The sequence below is a fragment of the Symphalangus syndactylus genome, chromosome 18, assembly GCF_028878055.3.
Source record: "Symphalangus syndactylus isolate Jambi chromosome 18, NHGRI_mSymSyn1-v2.1_pri, whole genome shotgun sequence".
In the NCBI taxonomy this organism is placed as follows: Eukaryota; Metazoa; Chordata; class Mammalia; order Primates; family Hylobatidae; genus Symphalangus; species Symphalangus syndactylus.
Genome location: NC_072440.2, coordinates 62,611,394 through 62,630,256, shown reverse-complemented (window position 1 = coordinate 62,630,256; position 18,863 = coordinate 62,611,394). Strand labels below are relative to the sequence as shown.

The following is an 18,863-nucleotide window of genomic DNA, read 5'->3' as shown; positions in this document are numbered from 1 at the left end:
AACCCAGGAGGCAGAGCTTGCAGTGAGCCGAGATTGCGCCACTGCACTCCGGGCTGGGCGAAAGAGCAAGACCCCGTCTCAAAAAAAAAAAAAAAATCACAAATTTGGCCAGGTGTGGTGGCTCATGCCTATAATGCCAGCACTTTGGGAGGCTGAGGCAGGCAGATCACGAATTCAAGAGATTGAGACCATCCTGGCCAACATTATAAAACCATGCCTCTAATAAAAACTTAAAAATTAGCTGGGCATGGTGCCTTGTGCCTGTAGTCCCAGCTACTCGGAAGGCTAAGGCAAGAGAATCACTTGAACCCAGGGTCGGACGTTGCAGTGAGCAGAGATCACATCACTGTACCCCGGTATGGTGACAGAGTGAGACTCTGTCTCAAAAAAATAATAATAATGAAAAATAAATCACAAATTTCTATCAGTCATGTTGAATCTAACTTATTAGCTGTTAACATAAAGATTTTTGAAACTAAAGGTACAAATAAGTTGAAAGGCTTCCCATGTTCATGGATAGGAAGACTAAACATGACTAACACACAATACTACACACAGGATCTACAGACTCACAACAACTGCTATCAAACTGGTAACAGCCATCTGTGCAGAAATGGAAAAGTTAATCCTAAGACTTTAATGAATTTTTACGTGCCTCAAATGACCATTTTAACGTTGAAAAAGAATAGTGTTGGAGGGGCCGGGCGTGGTGGCTCACGCTTGTAATCCCAGCACTTTGGGAGGCCGAGGCGGGCAGATCACGAGGTAAGGAGATCGAGACCACGGTGAAACCCCGTCTCTACTAAAAATACAAAAAATTCGCTGGGCGTGGTGGCAGGCGCCTGTAGTCCCAGCTACTCGGAGAGGCTGAGGCAGGAGAATGGCGTGAACCCGGGAGGCGGAGCTTGCAGTGAGCCGAGATTGCGCCACTGCACTCCAGCCTGGGCGACAGAGCGAGACTCCGTCTCAAAAAAAAAAAAAAAAAATAGTATTGGAGGACGCATTCATAAGATTAAGATCTACAAAAAACAGAATTCAGACAGCATGCTTCTAGCATGGGGGCACCCGTAAGTATCACAGATGTAGAATAGAGAGCCCAGAATTAAATGCACACATACAGAGTCAGCTGATCTTCAACAAAGGAGCCAAGAATACACAATGGGGAAAGGAAAGCCTCTTCCACAAATGATGGTGCAACTGCATATTCTCATTCAAATGAAGAAATGGAATGCTGACAAGGTGCTCAAGGTTGTGCTTCTCCCTCCATTTCCCACACACTGGAGCTTCTGCAGTGAGCCCAGAGTGAATTTTCATTCCGTCCTCCATGCCCAGAGAGATGTCTTGATACAAGAGGTAAACAGCAAGGACAGACAAATGAATGTGCTGCCATGAAACCTAACAGTTCATAAGGTGAGGATCCATTTCTCCTATGCATCTGGGCACACCGCAGAAGAATTCTGTCTCCAGGATTAAGTGACTGCCTGTGACAGAACTGTGTCCCAAACCAAAGGCTCTGACATTTTGCAGTTACAGAGGCAGAAAAGAGCAGGTGTTCTCAGAAAGATCATCTTTAAATAACAAAGAGGAGGTGATCAAAAACACAGGATACTCAAAAGCCCATAAACCTAGTACTTCTCACCATGATGACATTAAACTCTGAAAAGAACAAACTCGGGTTATATTTACTTTTTCTTTTTCTCTTTCTACACCCTCCCTCAGCCTCCCAACCAGCAGGTATAACCTGAAGGTTGCTGGAAATGCTGTTTTATTAGATCCCACCTGAAGTCTTGTTGCCTACCTGGAAAGGCATCCTCTTCCCTGCTGAGATTCTCCAGAATTCACTCTTTAGAAATACCAACATCAGAATAAGTCAGTGAGAGGTGCACTCACTGCTACTCCAGGTGAAGACACACTGGCTCACACAAAATCTCCTGCTTGTTCCTCTGGTTCACACACATTACTACAGCTCCTCTGCTCATAGTTATACACTTGCGAAATCATTTGCTCTCACCACACCCCCACTATTTTTTAACAGGAACCCAGATTAAAGTTTCTATATATTAAACCAGCAAATTTGTTTCTCAGAAAGTAAGTTAGTTCAAGGTACATACCCTGGACAGGTGATGGTAAAATCTGCAACGAGACAAAAGAAGATACTATGAGGATCAGATCAATTGTGCTGCACCCCTTACACAGATCTGTTAGTCTCTTGTTGACTTCAGAAAACTAGTTGTGAAACAGTGGCTGAATCAAGGGTCAAAGACCAAACATTCTAGCATAGAGGACACATGTGGAAAAGACAAGAGCTTTTCCCACAGAATTTATCTTTGAGGTTGATTTAGGTTGGTAAACGCACAATGCCTAATCCAAGGAGAAAAACTGGTGTGGAGGAAAATGCCCCTGCATTACAGCTGATGATGGATGCTGTCATCTAAAAACATCCTAGTGTGTCATGTATTAGATAGGAAGATACTCCCACTGAACTCCACCCCAACAAGGACAATTGTGTATATTGTACCTTATGTTCCTCATCATATTCTTATATCAAAGTTAATTGAGAAGGAAAGAAATCAGGTGAAGGAAATAATGTGTACAGTGCTCCATATTTAAGACAAAGTGCCTTGAACCTGTTTAGGTCAGCAAAGTACAGAAGAAATAGGATATGCTGGGCTCCTGGTTGGATAGGCAATACCTGCCTCTTGGGCCCCCCTTCCACACCACTTAGTTCCCATCACTTGAAAAAGTTTAGTCTAAGTTGAAATTTTACTAGCCTGCAAAATAGCTCACTTTGTCTGTTCTTATCAGCGTGCCCAGCTACTTAGGTAGTAAGTCAAATACTTGAAGAACCCCTGACCTGACTAGGATGGCAATGCATTGGGGGCTGCAACAAAATGCGGTAAGACAACCCTAAATAAAAAATACCTAAAGCCCCTAACCAACAATCAATATGCAACACCTGGGAAGATTCTGACCCCATAGTACTCAGCCTATGAGGAACCGGGGGAGGGACCTGCACACTAGGGGATAAATTGCTTGTTGAAACTGTGCTGGGTGTGTCTGCCCATCAGACACCGGATCTTGCAAGACCATCATGAAAAGTCTCACTTTCGCTGTTCTGCAGGCCTCTGAGTCCGTTCTTTGGGTGTGGATGGGTGAGTTTTTTTCTCACATCAGGAAAGCAACATTTCTTTAGAAGGTAAAGAAAGGGGATCTTACCTGGGCATCATCATTGTCTTCCTCACTTGGTGGTAGAAATTTTAAACTCAGGCAGTTCTCAGGGGGACCTAAAGGGACACACAGTTAATGTCAGTGCCCTCGTGGTTGAAGACTGTCAGCCTCTCAGGGAGCTTTGCTGGATGCGGCATATGGAACGTGGGACTGAAGATTCTGAGACCATCTCAGGGAAACAACTGTGTTCAAATAGCATGAGGGAGTCTCACCAGATACCTTGCATTTAGTCAGTGCCTAGACCTAATAAGACTCTTGCATTCCCAAGTCCCAGATGATGTTAACCAATCAAAAATTAAGGCTTTGATGTTTGCTGTGACATAGACAAGAAAAACTGGTCTTCTGGAAAGGTAATCATTAAATATCAGAGCAAGAAAAAAAAGGGTTACAAATACAGCACACAAAGCCCATGGACACATATTGTCTCATCTCTATCTTATTAAAATACAAAAGGAACAAGTCAGACTTCTACACATATTTCCTTTGGTTCTGACTTCATCGCCCTTTTCCTAGGTTCCAAAGCAACAGGTGTCACCCAGCTGCTCCCAGAGCTCCTCCTAGAGTATCATTCTCTACCTGCAGATCTGCCTCACTGCAGCTCCCCTCATGGATGGCGTCCATTGGCCAATCGCTAGAGACAAAAACATCCGGAAGGAGTTATTCCAGAGAGCAACTCGCCCAGCCTCCCACTCCAGGTGAGGCCACACTGGGTTACACGAGATCACTCTGCCCTTTCCTCGATGTTGTCAGACTCTCCCTGGGCTCTGTGGAATCAGAGGTCTCTAAAAAGGCATTGCTCACACTTGCCAGCCTTCAAGTGAGAAAGAGGAATTGAAGGAACCACCTTTCCACTTTTCCTTCCACTGGCCCATTACAGGTCTCACCTCCAATCTCACAGCCCTGAGATTCCCATTTTGATGTGCACGCTTTGAGTTAGAGGAGTTCAACAATCGGTCGCTCAGCCAGGCTCACAGCAGATGTGAAAGAGCATTCTGCGGGGATGGAAATGCTCTCGCTTCATTAACATAAGGCTGCTGGGCCATTGCATGGTGGCTGTTGTGATGAGGTTCTGATTTTTTTTTTTTTTTCAAGACGGAGTTTCACTCTTGCAGCCAAGGCTGGAGTACAATGGCATGATCTCGGCTCACAGCAACCTCCGCCTCCCGGGTTTAGGTGATTCTCCTGCCTCAGTCTCCCGATTAGCTGGGATTATAGGCATGTGCCACCACACCCGGCTAATTTTTGCATTTTTAGTAGAGACGGGGTTTCACCATGTTGGCCACACTGGTCTTGAACTCTTGACCTCAGGTGATCCACCTGCCCTAGCCTCCAAAGTGCTGAAATTACAGGTGTGAGCCACCATGCCCGGTCCTGAACTTTTAATTGTAAATATTTAAATGTGTTTAAATAGAAGGAGGCACATATATGACTGAGAACCACACTAGACGGCACAGGAGATCCAGGCATGAGGAAGACATGACTCCCCTCCCCTGGTGTTTTCTTGCAAAATAGTTTGCAGCTCTGCTCCTACCATACATTTATGGTTACTTCCTGGGCATCTGCACAAGGGCCAGTCACTGTGTGGGGCTAGGGATATGACAACAATGAGGACAACATCCAGGTCCAGAGGGATTCCAGCAGGGGGCGCGTGTGCACACAGGGGAAGAGCGTGGCCCTGCACACCCTGTCTAGACAGGATCAGAGCAGCAGGAGCCCAGGGGCAGGGGCACCTCACCGTCCTCAGGAGCTCAACTTCATCTCCAGGGACCCTGACTCAGAAGCTGGGGCAGGCTCCGGGATTGGTGTAGGGCTCAACAGGCTGGACAGGCTGAGAAGGAAACATTTCCACACCTGCACTAGATCCCAGCCCAGGGGCGACCTAGAACTCATCCCAGGGATGTGTTCATTACAATGCCCATGGGGCCTAACATGTTCTCCCCAGGACTGAGCTCTGGGATAAGGACTAATGAGGAAGACACAGTCAGTGCCCTGGCAGGAAACACCCATAGCCAGGGCTCCTCTATCCACCTTGTGGGAAGACACACACAGATAAGAGTTTGACACTGAAGATTCCAAACCTTCTATAAAATAAGTGGAAACTGATGTGTTCTGGATTCCACAGAAGAGTTGCAAGGATGAGCTGGACTCTGGAACCAGTCCCCATCCCTTTGCTGAGCTCCTGGTGCACTGGCACTCGTGTCCCTCCCCACCTCCCCTGCTACTCGGGAGTGCTGCAGCTACAGGCCCAGTGCTAGGGGACCCTGTCCAGCTGAAACACATGTCAGCCAGGCACGGTGGCTCACGCCTGTAATCCCAGCACTTTGGGAGGCCGAGGCAGGTGGATCGTCTGATGTCAGGAGTTCGAGACCAGCCTGGCCAACATGGAGAAACCCCGACTCTACTACAAATACAAAAATTAGCTGGGCGTGGTGGTGCATGTCTGTAATTCCAGCTACTCAGCAGGCTGAGGCAGGAGAATCACTTGAACCTGGGAGGTGGAGGTTGCAGAGAGTTGAGATCCTGCCACTGCACTCCAGCCAGGGTGACAGAGTGAGACTCCGTCTCAAAACAAACAAACAAAACAAAAAAAACCACACACACACATTTCTGGGCCAGACAACCCTTGGCCAACAGTGTCTCCTCAAGGACCATTCCTCAAGTGACTTCCAGAAGCGGTGAAAAAGAAAAACTCATCGTCCCAGCCCCACGAAGATCAAGCCTGGGACCTGTGTCTGTCCTGACCCTGAAGTCCATCCCTGCTGAGTTGTGTCCTGTCTGCTCCGTGTCAGAGAAGTGGGGAACTGATTCCTGTTCTGCCCCCTCACAAATTTCTGCTGAGTACTAACCCTGTGATATTTCTCCTCTGCTCTTCTCTTTCTTTTTTTCTTTTTTTTCTCTGAGATGGAGTCTCACTCAGTCACCCAGGCTGGAGTGCAATGGCTCAATCTCGGCTCACTGTAACCTCTGCCTCCTGGGTTCAAGTGATTCTGCCTCAGCCTCTAGTAGCTGGGATTACAGGCACCCGCCACCACACCCAGCTAATTTTTGTATTTTCAGTAGAGACGGGGTTTCACCAGGTTGGCCAGGCTGGTCTGGAACTCCTAACCTCAGGCAATCCACCCACCTCGGCCTCCCAAAGTGCTGGGATTAGAGGCTTGAGCCACCGTGCCCAGTCCATGTCTTCCGTTTCTTCACACTGTGTGTGCATCCATTGAGTCAGTGGCTGCTCATGCTCACACCAGTTCCCGACAGTGGGACAGTCCACCATGGGGATCAGTACATGGTGAGTGCTGAGCCTCACTAACCTAGCGGTGCAGGAGGTCTCCAATGAGGGTGATGTTCACCAGCGTAACAACAATGTTGTCCTCTGAGTTCTGATGTGGCACTGGCGGTTGTCTGTCTGCTAGAGATTGGAACATTTCTTTTTTCTTTTTTTTGAGACAGAGTCTCACTCTGTCACCCAGGCTGGATCAATTCTGGCTCAATTTTGGCTCACTGCAACCTTCACCTCCCAGGTTCAAGCAATTCTCCAGCCTCAGCCTCCCAAGTAGCTGGGATTACAGGTATGGGCCACCATGCCTGGCTAATTTTTGTATTTTTAGTAGAGACAGGCTTTCACCATGTTGGCCAGGCTGGTCTCAAACTCTTGACCTCAGGTGATCTGCTGCCTCAGCCTCCCAAAGTACTGGGATTACAGGCATGAGCCACTATGCCCGGCCATGGATTGGAGCATTTCTAAGGCTTGAGGTAGTCATGTTATTAAATACAATGAAATATCTTCCTGATCCTTCCCTGCTTTGATCAAGTGCTGAGGAATGACCCCAGCACTGACAGATGTTGACCTGTACTGTTCTATGTGAACCCTTAACACTTCTCAGAATCTGTGGGCTGACCAGAAGCCTGTGGGCTTTCTATGTGTATTTCACAGTAATGTCCATGCCAACGTCTGTTGTTCCGTGTACCTTTTGCTACCCAGGGTTATGTGACTACTGGGGCCCCATTTGATGATGGCCAATGTTTGGCATGCTTATAGGCCATCCACTACCACTACCAGGTGCACACATAGGTGCTGGAACTCCCTGGTGTGGGGTCATATCACCAAGCCTGAGTGATGACACAGTTGAGTAATACAGACCATCAACATTGGGACCTATTTCTGAGTTCACTTTTGCAAATCTTTTATTCAGGAGATAAAAATCTGGGTTCACTCCTTTCTGCACTCTCTCCATCTAAGGAGTAGGGATTTTTTTTTTTTTTTTTTTTTTTTGAGACGGAGTCTCGCTCTGTCGCCCAGGCTGGAGTGCAGTGGTGCGATCTCGGCTTACTGCAAGCTCCACCTCCTGGGTTCACGCCATTCCTAAGGAGTAGGGATATTGAACAGATTTTTAGGTACAGCTGTGTTGAGGGAGGAAAGGGGACACTTATGTAAAGTGTATGGTGGTGTTGAAGTTTTTCTTCCTTTTTGTTAGAAGAATGACGTGACTCGGGAGGCTGAGGTGAGAGGACCACCACAGGCCAGGAATTCAAGAAAAGTGACACTTGTACTGTGCTGGGCATGCAGGTCCACATTTTTGGGGGAAAACACACATTTACAAACACACAATCACTACACATCAATTCACCCCCAGCTACCTCCCAGCCCTCCTGCACACAAACCCACAACATCTAAGTGATATGGCTGTTTCCAGGGACTCTAGTGGATGATGACAGTTCTTCACTGAGCCATCTGTTTCTCACACTGCACTCCAGGTCCTCACTCCTATCAGGAACCTGAAGCCAGGCAGGCTCTCCAGACAAAAACAGGCAAGAGAGTCCCCTGCGACCCATCACTTAGATTTGTCATCAGCAAGGGAATGGTCTTAGAATACGAATGGTGTTAGAGAGGGGAACAACACACACTGGGGCCTGTCAGGGGGTAGGGGAAGGGAGAGCATCTGGATAAACAGCTAATGCATGCAGGGATTAATACCTAGGTGATGGGTTGACAGGTGCAGCAAACCAAACCACCATGGCACACTTTTACCTATGTAACAAACCTGTACATCTTGCACATGTATCTCAGAACTTAAAAAAAAAGAAGTTAAAAAAAAGAGAAATGGCCAGAATAGGCAAATCTACAGCAATAGAAAGTAGATGAGTGGCTTCCTAGGGCCAGAGTTGTGGGGGTTAGGGAAAAGAGAGGAGTAACCACTAACAGATACGAGGTTTGAGGGGAAATGAAAAGGTTCTAAAATAAGATTGTAACAATGGTTGCACAACCCTGTAAATATAGTAAAAACACTGAGTCACCCACTTTAAATGGGTGGATTGTTTTGCATGTCAACTATGTCTCAATAAAGCTTTTTTTAAAATAATAAAAAAATACGTACGGTAGGAATTTTGGGCTGTATAGTTCACCTGCAATAGGAGAAAGAAAACGCCATAAGGATCCGATCATGCTGGGTCCTGTTTGCACAGGTCTTTTATTCACTTGGTGACATTAGAAAACCACATGTCAAACAGTGATCAAGTCACTGGCCCCCAAGTAAAGCATAGAGAATGCTTGTGGAAAAGGCAATGGGTTTTCATGGAATATTTGCAAGTCCATGTTGGCTGGGAAATACAAAATTATTTTTCAAGAAGAAAAAGTTGCTACTAAGAAGTATGCTCACTACCAGACAGTTTGTAGGTGATGCTGTCATTTTTTACTGTCATTGTCAATCAGGCCTCAGTTGGTCATAAACTCAAATGGCTGGTCGCTAGAGTCTATGACCAACAGAAGCTTCATTGACAATGGCAATCAAATATGATATTCACTTGATATTTCCCCAAACCAAGAAAATTATCTTAGTCATCTGTTATGTACATGATCAGATTTTTATATCTCCATTTTATTAGTAAGGAAAGAAGCCCCAGAAAAAAAAATTCTCTTCCAGATGAAGGAATGCATCTTACCATTTCAGGTAACATCTTGTCCACAATATCAAGCGCACAATCCTCCAGGTCCGGAACAGAACCTAGGAGAACATAGAGTGACAGTCAGTGCACTGGTGCTGCTGAGGAATCCCACAGGAGCCTTGGGGGATGTGGGACCAGGGTGGAGTCTATGGAGGTGGGTGGTTGACAAGCATGGACTGAGTTGCTGCTGGATCATTCTCTTTGGTGTGGAAGGAAAGCAAAGGACAGGAGCAGAAAGAAAGAGCCTTGGCTTTCTAGCTAGGGCAACCTAACCAATGTGAAATATTCTTGTTAAGAACTGGTTAATACAGAAAGGCATTGTATGGTTCAGTGAGAGCTTCTCATCACACCTCCTGCCCATTTGAAGGTCCAGGCCAATCCCCTTATTTTTCAAATGTTACAAGACCATTTAATTCTGTGGATTTACATATCCTGCTACTACATTTATCATTTATCCTGTTTTACTTTTTAAATTGTGGTGAAACATAAATATTAATTATTTTAATTATTTAGTGTACAGTTCAGTGAGATTGAATTCAGTGAGCTACATTCATGATGCTTGTCAACAATAAGAAAAATCTAAATTCATAATCTAAGCTTAAAAAACAAAGATTGCAGAAATCAATGGCATAGAAAACAGGAAGCCATCTGAGAAAATCAACAAAACAAAAAGCCAGTTCTTTGAAAAGATCAGTAACATTGATAAACCTCTACCTTGGCTAACCACAAAGGAAAGAAAGATGTTACAATGTACTAATAGCATCAATTGAAGAGCAGTTAAATCACAAACTAATAAAGGAATATTCTGAACACATCTATGCCCACAATTTGATACATTAGATGAAATGAGCTAACTCCTTTTTATCTATTTTGGAAGACCAAAAGTCTTCTGGGGAAAAACAGATCATCTGAATAGGCCTATATTTATTTTAGAAATTGAATCAAAAATTAATAATCTTTTGAAAAAAGGAAAAACCAAAAACACTACAATCATATGGTTTCACTGAAAAAAACAATTCTACCAGCTTTTTTTTTTTTTTTTTTTTTTTTTTGTGACACAGTCTTGCTCTGTCACCAAGCTGGAATGCAGTGGTGCGATCTTGACTCACTGCAACATCTGACCCCCTGGTTCAAGCGATTCTCCTGCCTCAGCCTCCCAAGTAGCTGGGATTACAGGCACAGGCCACCATGCCCAGCTAATTTTTGTATTTTTAGTGGAGACGGGGTCTCACCATGTTGGCCAGGATAGTCTTGATCTCCTGACCTCGTGATCTGCCTGCCTCAGCTTCCCAAAGTGCTGGGACTACGGGCGTGAGCCACCGTGCCCAGCCCCAAAATTCTTACGAAGAAAAACCTGGTCTTACCATATAAGCAAGTAATCATAATCCTAAGTATTTCCTTAGTTATATTTTTAAAATTATGTTTCCAAACAAGACACAGCAAGGTTTTTAACAGCTATATTCATAATTGCCCAAAGTGAAAGCAAGTATCTAAACATTTGAGGTGTCCTTTACTATTAAAAGTGAACCAAGCCTGGGCAACATGGTGTAACCCCATCTCTACAAAAAAAAAAAAATAGAAAAATTAGCTTGGCATGTTGCCTTAGTGCCAGTTACTTAAGAGCCTGAGGTGGGGGGAACACCTGAACCTGAGGAGGTCAAGGTTGCAGTGAGCTGTGACTGCACCAATGCATTCCTGGGTGACAAAGTGAGGCCTTGTCTCAAAAAATAATAATAATTTTGAATTGTGAATTTAAGAAATCTCCAGCCAGGTGCGGTGGCTCACGCCTGTAATCCCAGCACTTTGGAGGGCTGAGGCAGGTGGATCACGAGGTCAGGAGATAGAGACCATCCTGGCTAACACGGTGAAACCCACCTGTACTAAAAATACAAAAAATTAGCCAGGGGTGGTAGCACGTGCCTGTAGTCCCAGCTACTCAGGAGGCTAAGGCAGGAGAATCGCTTGAACCCGGGAGACAGAAGTGGCAGTGAGCTGAGATCGTGCTTCTGCCCTCCAGCCAGGGGAACAGAGTGAGACTTGTCTCAAAAATAAAAATAAAAAAATCCAAATATTTGGGCCTGAATTATCCCAATTATTAGCTACCTTAAGGGATGGAAGAAAAGAAACAATCTGACCCTTACCTGGTTCTTTCATTTAGGTACCAAACCGGCCGGATAGGTGAGGCTAGAGAATGGGATGGGGACTCCAAAATTGGGGTATTTGAATTTTCATTGAGAAAAGGGAGAGACTACATCAAAAAAGCCTCAATGTCTAAGGCAAGAGGCAGAGTCAGCCTTTGTCCCCCATGCCCCAGACCTGGGAAAGCTGGCTGTGGGCAGCAGGGAGCTGGAAGCTGAGGATGTCTCTGGGGATGAGGGTATGGGAAGGGGGTGGGGTGGCCAGACGTGTGCCAGAGAGTAAACGGCACCTGTGGCTTTTTTACCTGTGGGCGTCTTTTGGTTGCTGATGTGCTGCAGGTCTTGGCCCTCCGTGGCTCCCACATCCAGCTTGCCAGGCTCTATAGCAGCGGATTCTGATTTAGCAGCCACGGCCTCATAAATATCAGATTCATCACAGGATGCCACCTTCCGCTTGCGCCAGCCACAGCTGGAGCTGCCACAACAGCTCAGTATATTCCCCATGGGGCCTCTCCACTCCTGCCTGAGCCTTCAATGAAATTGTAACTGTGCTGCCCTAGCAGCCACACTACTGAGGGTGGACCTGCACTTTTAGAAGCAGCCTTACCCCAGGCAGATCTGGGGCCTCAGCCCTTACTCTGCCGCCACCTCCCAAACTAGCTGGTCTATGAGGTTGGGGACCTGCTGTCTTCTTTGAAAAATAAACGAACACGACAAGCGCCAAGCAGCACAAAAACTGCCGTCAGCACAGTCGGAGCTCCTCCTCCCTCCACTGCCAGCTACCGACTGAAGGCTGCTGGCCCTGGCTGATGCCTATAACCCATAAAGCTTCCTATGTCACCTGGTTGCCAGGAAACAGCCAGGTCAGGCTAGTGACTCACAATGTCCAGCCCCACAGCCCCCCCAATGCCTCACAATGCCCGTCCCAGGTGCTGCCCACCTTGTGGCCGCCCTGCCCCTCCGTGGGGACTGCACCACTCAGGCTTTTATTCACCCTGCGCTGCCTGAGCTTTCCAGTCCTGAGCAAAGTGCAGAGGGGGTTGTTATTGGAAGTCACCCTTGCAAGAATCTCAATAGAAAACCCTGGTACGGCCGGTCGCGGTGGCTCACGCCTGTAATACTACCACCTTGGGAGGCTGGGGGTGGGGTTGGATAACTCAAGGTCAGGAGTTCGAGACCAGCCTGGCCAACATGGTGAAACCCCATCTCTACTAAAAATACAAAACATTAGCTTGGTGTGATGGCGGGCACCTGTAATCCCAGCTACTCGGGAGGCTGAGGCAGGAGAATCGCTTGAATCCAGGAGGCAGAGGTTGCACAGTGAGCCGAGATCATGCCATTGCACTCCAGCCTGGGTGACAAGGGTGAAACTCTGTGTCAAAAAAAAAAAAAAGAAAAGAAATAAAGAAAACCCCAGTTACTAAAGTCAGTTCCACCAGCATTTCTGTTTTTCTGAGTCTGATAGCTTTCATTTGCTCACCAAATGTAGTTATACACAAATTTTTGACTGCTTTTCTAACTAAATGCTTCTCTCCTGTCTTACAAGTGTTAGTTCTTGTCTGCAACTTGACCATAGCTACCCCCAGGGCCCTGGTCGCACTCTCAATAGAGAGTTATGGCTGTGTATCCTCAATGAAACCCTGGGACACATCACACTTCCCTCCTCATCTATAAAATAGGGACTGAACACATCCTTCCCAGCTCTGTAATGCTAGGACCTACCAACTCCCTTTTCTCCCTCTGTTTCTTCTTTCCATGGCAGGGGTACTCAGATATTTCTTTTATTTACTTATTTATTTTTTGAGATGGAGTGTCGCTCTGTTGACCAGGCTGGAGTGCAGTGGCACGATCTCGGCTCACTGCAACCTCCACCTCCCAGGTTCAAGCAATTCTCCAGCCTCAGCCTCCCGAGTAGCTGGGACTACAGGCACGCGCCACTGCATCTGACTAATTTTTGTATTATTAGTAGAGATGAGGGTTTCACCATGTTGGTCAGGCTGGTCTTGAACTCCTGACCTCAGGTGATCTGACCGACTCAGCCTCCCAAAGTGCTGGGATTACAAGTGTGAGCCACCACGCCCGGCTTCAGATATTTCTTTTGCTAATAATACGTAAAGCATTATTTTCTTATACAAAATTGAGAACACTACAGTGGGGAACCACTGTCCTCATTGGATAAGGATGAACAGTCAACATCTGGCAAGCATTATGTGCCTGACACTGTTACAACTGTGGCATACTAATTTAACCCTCAGAAACAGTCCCATTTTACGGATTTTACAGAATAAGTCTAGATAGAAAGGTCAAGTAACTTCCCCAAGGTCCCACGACTGCTTAAGGTGGGGCCAAAATTTAGTCCTGAGGAGTCTTGATCCCCACAAGATGATTGTGATTACCAGAAAGTAAAGGTAGAAGTCAAGCATGGAGGGGAAGTGACATTGTAGACTAGTGTATTTTAAGAAAAATGGCTGGGCACAGTGGCTCACAGCTGTAATCCTAGCATTTTGGGAGGCCCAGGTGGGTGGATCACCTGAGGTCAGGAGTTTGAGACCAGCTGGGGGAAATTGGCAAAACCCCATCTCTACCAAAAATATAAAATTAGCTGGGCATGGTGGCACATGCCTGTAATCCCAGCTACTCAGGTGGCTGAGGCAGTAGAATCACTTGAAGCCAGGAGGCAGAGGTTGCAGTGAGCTGAGATCGCACCACTGCACTCCAGCCTGGGCAGCAGAGCAAGACTCCATCTCAAAAAAAAAAATTGTTTTTATGTGGAATTTTAAATTCCTCCCCTTCATTCAACATTAAATCCCTTCCAAGGATGAGGCACTGCATGGGCCTGAAATAGTCCCAACACTCAGTGAGTTCAGGCAGATGAGTGAACAAAGGCTTAGAGAGTTTAGTTGTCTAAGACTACACTGCTGGGCAGTGAATGAATCTGGAATACAAAGGCTCATTCACTGTCCAGCAGTAGAGTTTAAGTAGAGTTTAAATTTTATTCTGGAAACATGACAGTCACTGAACCACACAGAGGTGAGGAGTCTCTATCAGATGTGTTTGCAGTGAGGTCTCTCTGCACAGTAGAGGACTGATGGAAGCAATGGGACCAGTTAAAAGACATTATGTTGGGAGGCCAAGGTGGGTGGATTTGAGATCAGGAGTTTGAGACCAGCCTGGCCAACATGGTGAAACCCTATCTCTACTAAAAATACAAAAATTAGCCTGGTGTGGTGGCGGGCACCTGTATGTAGTCCCATCTACTCGAGATGCTGAGGCAGGAGAATCGCTTGAACCCAGGAGGTGGAGGTTGCAGGGAGCCAAGATCACACCATTGCACTCCAGCCTGGGCGACAGAGAGAGATTCTGTCTCAAAAAAAAAGAGAGAGAGACATTATGTTCATCTGGAAGAACAGGTAAGGCTAAAGGCAGTGGAAATGACTGAAGTGGATGGAAAAGTTTTGTGATCATTTGGGAGAGAGAACAGGAAGTGCTAGAGGATTAGATGTGGAAGAACAGGGGAAGTAAAAGGAAAAACAGGCTGCTAAGGCTCTAGTTTGAAGGACTGGGTAAACAGCAGTGACTTTCTCCTACACAGACCATGTAGGCAGAGGAATAGGTATGGGGAATAAGATAGTTTTCAGCTGGGCGCAATGACTCACGCCTGTAATCCCAGAACTTTGGGAGGCTGAGCTGGGTGGATTACAAGGTCAGGAGTTCAAGACCAGCCTGGCCAACATGGTGAAACCCCGTCTCTACTAAAAATACAAAAATAAAATTAGCTGGGTGCAATGTCAGGTGCCTGTAATCCCAGCTACTTGGGAGGCTGAGGCAGGAGAATCCGTTGAACCTGGGAGCCGGAGCTTGCAGTGAGCCAAGATGGTGCCACTGCACTCTAGCCTGGGCGACAGAGTGAGAATCCATTTCAAAAAAAAAAAAAAGCTAGTTTTGGACTCTTAAGTATCAGATTGAAATGGAGCTCTCTAGTTGAAAGTTGGATAGAAGCTTCTGTAGGCTAAGTCCATTCTGTGACATCACAACTCATGTTTTAAAAAATAACACATACACTAAGTCAAACGATTAAGGAAATTTCCTAAAATTTACATACTGATAAAAAATTACATACTAAGAATATCACAATTTTTTAGTTATTACTTTCTTAGAGCAACTTTGAATTTATGATTCTAGTGAATGAGGTGTCATGTAAAATAAAGCTATTATATAAAAACATTTAAATTTTATTGTCATCAGAGCATATAGAAAACAATTGAAGCCATGGGTATGGCAGGGATTGCTTTAAAAAGCTGTGCCTAATAAGGGGAGTTGGAAAGAAAGGAGACTTGGGGGCCAGGCACGATGGCTCACAACTGTAATCCCGACACTTTGGGAGGCCTAGGCAGGCGGATCACCTGAGGTCAGGAGGAGTTCGAGACCAGCCTGGCCAACATGGTGAAACCCCGTCTCTACTAAAAATACAAAATTAGCGGGGCGTGGAGGTGGGCACCTGTAATCAGAGCTATTTGGGAGGCTGAGGCAGGAGAATTGCTTGAACCCAGGAGATGGATGTTGCAGCCTGGGTGACAGAGCAAGACTCTGTCTAAAAAGAAAAAGAAAAAAGGAGACTTGGGGAATAGGGAGATTTAAGTGGCATTAAGTAAAGCCTGCAAATGTGAGCAGTGAGCGTCAGGGTACCTGAGTGTTCATCAGAAACGGCTGATCGGGTGAGTCTCATCACAATGGAGCTGGTGTCTGCTTCTGATTTCTGTAATGGCCGAATCTAGCACTGTACCTGGTCAATAGGGACTAAATACCTAATACCCCAATGAACAGAGTAAAATTCTGTCAGTTCAGAAATACGTCCATACCCACCAACTTCCCTCGTGGAGTTTTATTTCTTTCACTTACTGCAATGTTTTGAAGTTCATCCCTCCTGTGGCTTGTATCCATAGTTTCTTTTCTTTATGTAACTGAGCAGTACTCCACTGTATGCACAGACCACATGGGTCTATCCATTCTCTAGCTGACGGACACTTGGGTTGTTTCCAGTTGTTGCCTATAGTGAATGAGGCTGAGAACATTTATGTACACGTCTTTTTGGAACACAAGCTTTCATTTCTTCTAGATAAATTCCTAGGGCTGGAATTGCTAGGTCAAATGGCTAGTTTATGCTTAGCTACTTTTTTTGCCTTTCTTGTTAATGGAAAAGACTATACTGATACATGATATTGGACTTTTTTTTTTTTTTTTTGAGGCAGAGTCTCCCTCTGTCACCCAGTCTGGAGTGCAGTGGTGCAATCTTGGCTCACTGCAAGCTCTGCCTCCCGGGTTCACGCCATTCTCCTGCCTCAGCCTCACGAGTAGCTGGGACTATAGGGGCCTGCCACCGTGCTCAGCTAATTTTTTTCTATTTTTAGTAGAGACGAGGTTTCATCATGTTAGCCAGGATGGTCTCAATCTCCTGACCTCATGATCCACCCGCCTCGGCCTCCTAAAGTGCTGGGATTACAAATGTGAGCCACCACACCCGGCCTATATTGGACATTTCTGAGTTACATGTGCTGTTTGGTTCCGTGCATCCAGCATGTCATCATCAAGTCAGGATATTTGGGGTATGGCCTTGGGTATTTATCATTTCCATGTGTTGAGTATATTTCAAGTTCTCTCTTGTAGCTATTTTGAAATATACATTATTGCAAACTATAGTCACCCTACTCTGCTATCCAACATTAGAACACATTCCTTGCATCTAACTGTAAGTGTGTATTCATTGACCAACCTCTCTGCATTCCCTTCTTATACCCGGAGAAGGAGAGAGGAAGGAGGGAAAGGAGCTGTGGCTGGCTGAATTAGGGCCCAGAGATGGCTGTGTCCCAGTCCTAGGACCTGTCCATGTGCTGTGTTGTGTGACCACAGGGACTTTACAGATGTGATGATGTTAAGGGGCCTGAGGTGGAAGATGATCCTGGGTTATCTGAGTGGGTCCAAGATGGGGTCTTTTTTTTTTTTTTTTTTAAGATGGAGTCTCGCTCTGTTGCCCAGGCTGGAGTGCAGTGGTGCTATTTTGGCTCACTGCAAGATGTGCCTCCCAGGTTGACGCCATTCTCCTGACTCAGCCTCCTGAGTAGCTGGGACTACAGGCACCCGCCACCACACCTGGCTGATTTTTTGTATTTTTAGTAGAGACAGGGTTTCACCGTGTTAGCCAGGATGGTCTTGATCTCCTGACCTCGTGATACACCCATGTTGGCCTCCCAAAGTGCTGGGATTACAGGCATGAGCCACTGTGCCTGGCCAAGGTGGGGTCTTTATAAGGGAAAGAAGGAGGCAGGAGGGTCAGAGTGAGAGCAGGTGTGGGGGTAGAGGGAAAGAAAGGGAGAGGAGGAGGGAGGGTGAGAGAAGGTGGTGGGGGGAGAGAGAGAGAGAAAAACAGAGAGACAGAGAGAGAGAGAGAGGAGTGGGAGAGAGATTTGAAGATGCTGAGCTCTGGCTTTGAAGTTGGAGGAAGGGGCCAAGAGCCCAGGGCATCCTCTAGAAGCTGGAAAAATCCTGGAAACGGATTCTCGCCAGAGCCCTCAGAAGGAGCCTGGCCCAGCTGGCACCCTGATTTTAGCACTCTATGATTCATTTTAGACATCTGACTCCAGACCAGGGAGAGAATCAATGTGTGATGTTTGAGCCTCTAAATTACATGTCATTTGTGACAGCAGCCACAGGAAAGTGAAACAGGAGCCATGGGAGAGACTCCCTAGGATGCCCCGAGGGTCCCTCCCTGGCCCCACCCACAGAAACACAGGCCTGACCACTGCTGGTGCCCCCACCCCTCTAACACCCTGATGAGCAGGAACCATGCAGGAGGGGCTGGGTGTGGCTGGGCCCTGTTCTCTCCCCCCACACCTTCTTCTCAGAGAGCAGCTGGAGCTCCAGACCCTGGGAGCCTCACAGAGAAATGCCCAACACAGGACCTGGTTTTCCATTTCCCAAAATGATGCTTCCTCCAAAGATGGCCAGTGACTCTCTGTGCCAAGCAGCTGAGAAACTCTCCACGTCCTAGCGCTGCCAGGCAGTCACCTGTGCACATGTCAGAGCCCAAATCCCATCAATAGTGAGGCCTTGGGTAAAACACATCCCCACTTTTAATTATGAGGAGATGCCTGGCCTCAGCATTGAGAACACCAACTTCCCTCGAGCAAAGACTTGTTTAATCTCAGAAATGAGGGAGCACACCAGCCTGAACAACATGGTGAAATCCTGTCTGTAATAAAAATACAAAAATTAACCGGGCATTATGGCATGTACCTGTAATTCCGGCTACTCAGGAGGCTGAGGCAGGAGAATCGGTTGAACCTGGGAGGTGGAGATTATGGTGAGCCGAGATCGCACCATTGCACTCCAGCCTGGGCAACGCAGCGAGACTCCATGTGAAAAACAAGAAAGAAATCATGGAGCACCTATTACCCTTCTTGCACAGGTTCCTGGGGAGCTCAGAGCCTATCTTTTGCAAGTCTCCTGAGCCTCTTGCAGGCCTTTCATGTGTGTTTCCTTCCTGGCTTCCTCCTATTTTTCTCA

General features: G+C 46.5%; 2 protein-coding genes across 2 annotated transcripts in view; both read right to left on the bottom strand.

Annotated features, from left to right (window-relative positions):
• The window catches only part of LOC129467502 (aspartate-rich protein 1-like), a 172,960-nt gene that overhangs the window by 14,874 nt on the left and 139,223 nt on the right, over positions 1–18,863 (bottom strand). Inside the window, exon 13 of the mRNA XM_063622361.1 lies at positions 2,112–2,133. Coding sequence (XP_063478431.1) covers positions 2,112–2,133 — 22 coding nt within the window. The remainder of the gene's footprint in view (positions 1–2,111; positions 2,134–18,863) is intronic.
• LOC134733536 (aspartate-rich protein 1-like) lies at positions 7,874–12,317 on the bottom strand. Its single transcript, XM_063623429.1, has 3 exons — positions 11,609–12,317; positions 9,163–9,224; positions 7,874–8,625 (listed from the first exon to the last, which is right to left on the bottom strand). The coding sequence occupies exons 1-3, from the start codon at positions 11,805–11,807 to the stop codon at positions 8,548–8,550; spliced, it is 339 nt and encodes a 112-aa protein (XP_063479499.1). The 5' UTR covers positions 11,808–12,317; the 3' UTR covers positions 7,874–8,547.